We start from the raw sequence: 7,129 nt of genomic DNA, 5'->3' as shown, positions 1-7,129 counted from the left end.
AGAATGCATGCTGACCCAAAGAAAGCCTTCCTGACACTGGTTTTAATGATTTTGTACCCTTTTCTCATCCTCAGACCCTTATCAAAATTTCAGCCTTTCATCCTCATGGCATGGTCCTCTCTTGGACTTGCAAAATGCTCTCTCATACATTATCAATACTTTTCTATATTACTTGATTATTGGTAAATGGTTTTACCACCAGTAGCACTGGCCTTTCATATACTGCGCTTCCCACAACAATAACCAGACTAGTCAAGTCCAGAGAGGAAAAAAGAATACTAGTTGCCTAAGGATTTGGGTGGGAAAAGAATGTAGAGTATTTATTTAACAAGTATTGAGTATTCTAGGTTGATCAAAAAAATTTTGAAATTAAAAACATGTGGAATTGCATAACACTGTAAATGTACTAAGTTCCCCTGAATTGTACATTTCAAAATGGTTAACTGTATGCTATGCAAACTTCATTTCAAAACAGTGAATCTTTTATTTAAAATTTTTAAATGAGCATAATGAAAACTCAAATGGGGGGCTGGAGAGATGGCTCAGTGGTCTAAAGCACCTACTTGAAACAAGCTTGGCAAAGCACAGGGACCACGGTTCGATCCCCAGCACCACATGCCAGCCAGCCCCGCCCCCTGGTGGGCTGAGCTGGCCACACACACACACACACAATAAATAAATGTAATAAATAAAAATAAATATTAAAAAAAAAAAAAAAAAAGAAAACTCAAATGGGACTCTCTAAGGAAAGGTCTATTCCTTCCTTAAAACGTAAAAGAAATTTCTTATCAAAAGGAAACTTATAGGGCCAGCAAGACAGCTCAGCAGACTAAGCACCAGCTTAGGCAAGTGCAGGGACTGGGCTGGGCACCAAGACCCAAGACCCAAGATCCGGCGTGGTAGCACATGCCTATAATCCCAGTGCTGGGGAGGCTAAAAACAGGAAGATCACGAGTCTGAACTGCCTACTGAAACCCTGTACCAAATACATAATAAACAAATTAATTAATTTAAAAAAACTTTATTCCACAAAATATTGTTAAGTCCACCTTCATGTGCAGATATACATTTAGTGTATGTATACTAATGAACACCTTTAAAAATGTATTTTAGGCCAGCCAGATAGCTCAGCGGACTAAAGTGCCTGCTTAGGCAGAGCACAGCAGATGGGGTTCAATCCCAGGGTATGCTGTGCTGGCCCCACCTCCAGGGCCTGCTGAGATAGCGATTGAGACTAGGCGTGGTGATGCACGACTGTAATCCCAGTGCTTGGGAGGCTGAAAACAGGAGAATCACTACAAGTCTGAGAGTCTGATCTACATAGTGAGACCGTATAGACCCTGTACCAAATACATTAAAAAAAAAAAAAACCAAACATATTTAATGAAATTATACAAGCATTTATGCAGTGTTAACTGCTATTAAAATTGATTAGACTACTACACAACGATTTAAATTTTTCTTCTGTAGTTTATCAGTTAGCCTACCCCAGTGTTAAATCCTAAACTCTATAACATTTCAGTATTTAATGAAAAAGTATTCAGAATCCATCTCTAGGTTTAATGAAATGTTAAGCGAATTAACAAATGAATAGTCCTATGAAGGTATTTACATAATATCCAACAAATGAATAAATTCCAATATTTTTCAAACTTTTTGGGGGTGGAGTGGTAATACTGGAGACTAAACCAAAGGCTCTCTACTAAGTTATAACCCTCCTACTTTTTTAAAATTTTGAGACAAGTTCTCATTAAATTGCCCGGCTGTACTTATTTAAAGATATTTATTTCTGTCTCAACCTCTGAGTAACTGAGGTCCTAAAAGAAAACAATTCTTAGAACTATCCCACTTATGCCATCATATTATGTCAAGGATTCCCTTTTACTATACATCCTAACAGAAATACAACACAGCATCTAACAAAAGTAACTTATAAAAGCTGCTAGGGAGATGTGTGTAAATACACAATAGAAATGCTATTTAATTACACCTCTTACTTGGAAGTTTCAGGCAAGCCAGCTGAGAGTTCCAGAAACACAGATAAGTAGTAACCACGCACAACTCCATTGCCATCCTAAAAAAAAAAAACAAACAAGAAGTTATACAAAGACAAACTTCAGATCAATTTAAGTTTTAAAAAAAATGATAAACCGGTGCCAGGGAGATGGCTTAGTGGAATAAGTGCTCTCCTGGCAAGCACAAGGGCTTGAGTTCAATCCCCGGTTCTACACACACACACAAAAAAAGATACACCACACACAAAAGATAAAAGCAACAAACAAAATGAAGACTAACACCTAATAACTAATTTGAAAAACACTTCTAACCTTAAAAAAATGAAATAAAGACAAAAGGATTTGAGTTTAACAACTTTAAACTTTTATTCATTAAGTAAACGTATCAAGGCACACAAAAATTAAGAAAACTATAGATACATAGAACAGCCATAAAAAAAAAAAAAAAACTACTCAATTTTAGCAGAAATGTGTGTACCAAAAACAGGGGAGGTGGGGTAGGGATATATAGCTCATTGGCAGAGCACCTGCCTGGCAAGGGCAAGGTCTTCAATTCATTCCTGGTAAACTAGGGGTGGGGGTGGGGGGCTCCTACAGATTGAACTCAAGTCTTGCATATATTAGGCAAGTGTTTTGTCATTGATCTGCATCTGCAGTCCCCAAAAAGGTAATTTTAAGGAGTTAATATCTAGAATATATAAATCATATATACCAGACATATGAACAGACTTTCATGCAAAATGATATACAAATAGCCAATAAACATAAAAAGATGCTTAATCCCACTAATCAATAGGAAATGCAAATCAAAATCAGAATAAATATAATTCAAAACTTATTAGAAGGCTTGCTATCAAAATGCAGAAAACAAATGCTACAAAGAATGTGAATAGACTGAAATCCTCATACACTGATGGTGGTAAAGTAAAATAATAATACAGCTGCTATAAAAAACTGGATTAAAAAAAAATTTAAAACAGAATTAACACATAATCCAGTAATTTGATTTGTATCATTCACAAAAAAGGATACTGAAGAGATGTCTGCATCTTCATGTTAATAGTATCCCCTAGCTGCAGTCAATTAAGCTGACTGGATTCCCTGCTGGTGGGTGCCGGCAGCACACAGCAACCTCTCTGGTAGTGTATACAGCCTGCTGCTTGTACAGGCTGCCCTAAGGGACCTTGGAGACACTCCTTCCGGTGGATGTTCATGTATCTGACCTCCTTCCATCCCCAAACCAGACTCCAGATGGCCATGCAGGGTGCCTTTGGGAAGCCCCAGGGCACAGTGGCAATGGTCAATTGGACAGGTCATCATGTCTATCCACACCAAGATGAAGAATAAGGAACATGATCGAGGCCCTATATAGGGCCAAGTTCAAGTTCCCCAGCTGCCAGAAGATCCACATCTCCAAAAAGTGTGGCTTAACCAAATTCAATGCAAAATAATTTGAAGACGTGGTGGCTAAGAAGCACCTCACCCCTGAAAAATGCAAGGTGAAACACATCCTGAATTGGGGTCCCCTGGACAAGTGGCAGGCCTTGCACTCCTGAAGGCTTCCACTGTGCCACCCCACAACAAGTTCATCAATAAATGTTCTCTACTCAAAAAAAAAGTATTCCATAGGTAAAAGTAAACTAAATATTTGTTTACAGATAAATGAATAAAATATGTGATATACATACACTAGATATTATTCAACCTTACAAAAGGAAAGAAATTCTATAAATATGCTACAAGAAAAAACAGATGAACCTTGAGAATGATGAACTTTAAAGTCAGTCAGTCATAAAAGGCAAACACTATGATTCTACTTATATGAAGTACCTTGAGTAATCAAATTCATAGAAACAAAATGCTGAATAAGGGGTTCCAGGGGCTTGTGGGAGGAGAAAGTAGAGAGCTACTTAATGGTCAGAGTTTCTATTTTGCAAGATGAACTTTTCAAGATCATGTAACAAGGTAAACATACTACTGATGGTGAATTTTACATTATATATTACAAAAATAAAAGATGAATGAACAAAAATGCTATCCCTACAGACAAGGAAAGCCCTTCAAAAAACAAAGCAGCTCAAAATTTTAACTTATTCTAAAACAACATAAATGCCACTAAGAATATAGTAACATGAAAGAGCAGAACAAATAAAAATTATGAAATTCAGAAATTGGGTAAAAGAACTAAGAATATGAAATTTAAAAAAAAAAAAAATTACAATGAACCAGAAGGAACACAGAGCAAATAAAGATAATGGATTAATTACATGTTAAAAGAAAAAAGTGAACAAAGGAAAATTTTTTAAAGAAAAGCACCGTTATGGTTTGTGTCTAGTTGTTCCCCCAAAGTTGTAGGGTGGGGACTTCTAGAGTTTGAGACTAACTCATGATCCACTGGGATTATGGATCTTGTACTGCTGGGATTATGGGTGTGAGTGCTACACCCAGCTTTGGGGCAGAGAGCTTGAATGTAACATAAGACAGACAGAAAGACAGACAGACTTCCTCTCTGTTGCCATTGTTGCTGGTACTCCTCCAGTTTGCTCTCTTGCTCTTTGCTGTTGCCATGAAAGGATGCTGTCTACCTTGGAGCCAGCTGAGTATGGACAGAAACCTCTAGTACCTGAGAGCTAAACAAACCTTTCCTTCCTTCATTGTGGGTGTCAGGTATTTGTGCCAGCAACAAGAGAAGAGTAACTGAGACAAGCACTCATAAAGCTGAAGTAAAATAAATAAATAAATATATATATATATGACTATAAATGGGGCATAGTGGTACATTCCTGTAATACCAGCAGTCTGGGTTCTGAGGCAGGAAAACTGAAAATTCAAGCCTATTCTGGGGCTTGGGCAACATAGCAATTTAGTGAGCCCCTTCCTCAAAATAAAAAAATAAAATAGGGTTGAGTATGTTGCTTAGTTTGAAGGTCCTAGACCAATTCCCAAAACCAAAAGGAAAACAATAACCAAACAACTCGCAGATTATATAAGTACTAAGAAAGAAAACCAAACAAAGGTAATGAAACAAATACTAAACGCCAAAATGAGGATTAATAGCTACTGATATCACAAGACAGATGCAACTACATTTTGCCTGATAAAAAAATGCACTAGTGGGGCCGGGGATATGACTCAGTGGAATAAGTGCTTCCCTGGCAAGCATAACTGCCTGAGTTCAATTCCCACTTCTGCAAAAAAAAAAAAAAAAAAAGAAAAAGAATGCACTACTGCTTATATTCTTGCTGCAGAAATAGACTGAGTCTCACCATGCCTCTAGATTCAGCTGCCAACTCAAAAAATAATACACAGATCAAAGTAGCACACTAAAATATACATGAGTACACAGTCAGCATATGTGACTTTCTTCTGGGTTTCTGTACCTGTATTTTCGAAAATAACTTAGAATTTTAAACATTTTTTTCTAATGATAAGTGTATTTCCACAAACCAGAATTAAAATTTAAAAATATATCAGACTTTATACTATCTACATACAACCCACTACTTATATCCAGTACAATAGCCCACAAAGAAGCAAAATCATCATTACCTTAATTTCCTGGGCTGGGGATACAGCTCAAGCACAAGCACCTGCCTGATGAGCACAAGGTCCTGAGTTTGATTCTCGGTATCAAAAAAAAAACCACACCCATCTACGTAACCTTCCTTATTGCATGAAAAAGTTGAATAGGTACATTGTACAATGCTGAAAGAAAAACCTTGGTTTCAAAGTTTACTAGAAATATGAAAAACTTACTGGATAAACTTTTAATCTCCAGCAAAGTCCTGAAACTTGAAGAGGTGGACTATAAACAGGATCTGCTCTCTGGCGCAAAGTGCTGAAGAAAAAAAAAAGCCAATCAAAATCTCAAAACCAAAACTACTGTGAAATGGCAACAGGATATGCTACGTTTGAAATCCTGAACAACTAACAGAAGGTCACTAAGGCAGTCAAGATTTTACTGTACAACCTTATATATATACTTATAGGGGCTGGGGAGACGGCTCAGTTGAATAAGTAAGTGCTTTCCTGGCAAGTGCAAGGGCCTGAGTTCAATCCCCGGTTCTGCCAAAAAAATTTTTTAAAAGCTTATATACGTATAAATTGAAAAGAAAATTTAACAATTATTCAGCAAGCTTATTTCAGTAAAAATAAAGCAAAACAAACAAAAAACCCTTAAAAATGTGACATTTGGGGAAAGTATCACTGATTATTCTGAAATTAATTCTTCTTTAATAATCAGTATTTAGTACGGTGTGGTGGTGCATGTCTGTAATCTCAGCACTCAGGAAGCTGAGGCAAATTCAAGATCAGTGAGGACTCAGGACATAAGAGAACCTGTACTATAACATCCTGTAACTCAGTGATGTCCTAAATTTTCTGAACAAGGAGATTATGCGGCCACAGAGGAAAGTAATCGATGATGTGGTGTGTGCCTAAGGAGAGTCACATGGAGAGAAAACATTTTCTCAGGCTTTTACAGAGAGCAAATTGGTCAAGCAATGGCCATGATTCATCTATATGGCTGACACTGGCAAAGGATCTACAAACTGCAGTACAGGGTTTCAGGGTAAATCTTGAAGGGATTTGACTGACCTTGCCAGATACAAAAGTTACATTTCTTGTAACATAGGTCTTGCTTTATCTTGGTCTTAACTAGCAGAAAAGTATAACAACGAGGTATAAAAAGTAAAGACTTATTAATATGCTGAGCTGTAAAAGGCTCAAGTCAACAACTTCTGATATTGCCAGTCCTATGGATAACCCACTTCTATTATGGACTACTGGACTATATTGGATTATTTTGCTGAATTCACACACCTACAATATTTAAATGGCAATGGAATATCCAACTCTGACAAAACTAAACAAAAAAAGGGAATACAAAGGAAGGACCATTTTGTATCTGTATATACAAAATATGATAGATATACAGCTACTTTCTCTTAATTCAATGAGAAGAAAGATTTGTACTAATAGTATCTGGACAGGATATCATGTCTGCATCTTGTACTATGAATAACTACTATGAAGACAACAATATGCAATGTACTAATTACTGAAACTGTCCTACTAATAGGTTTTGAAACTGTCTCATTGCTATTTGTTTCTCA

General features: G+C 36.7%; 1 protein-coding gene and 1 pseudogene across 2 annotated transcripts in view; one reads left to right on the top strand and one right to left on the bottom strand.

Moving 5' to 3' along the window:
- The window catches only part of Trim37 (tripartite motif containing 37), a 121,360-nt gene that overhangs the window by 71,394 nt on the left and 42,837 nt on the right, over nt 1–7,129 (bottom strand). For both annotated transcript variants that reach the window (XM_023703115.1, XM_023703114.1), the window contains exons 7-8: nt 5,772–5,853; nt 1,998–2,074 (exon numbers count right to left, since the gene is read on the bottom strand). In XM_023703115.1, coding sequence (XP_023558883.1) covers nt 1,998–2,074; nt 5,772–5,853 — 159 coding nt within the window. The remainder of the gene's footprint in view (nt 1–1,997; nt 2,075–5,771; nt 5,854–7,129) is intronic.
- LOC111813126 lies at nt 3,089–3,211 on the top strand (annotated as a pseudogene).

This window comes from Octodon degus, unplaced genomic scaffold, assembly GCF_000260255.1.
Source record: "Octodon degus isolate 3935 unplaced genomic scaffold, OctDeg1.0 scaffold00164, whole genome shotgun sequence".
NCBI classification, from domain to species: Eukaryota; Metazoa; Chordata; class Mammalia; order Rodentia; family Octodontidae; genus Octodon; species Octodon degus.
Note: the sequence above shows the minus strand (reverse complement) of the source record. Positions and strands in the feature narration are given on the sequence as shown.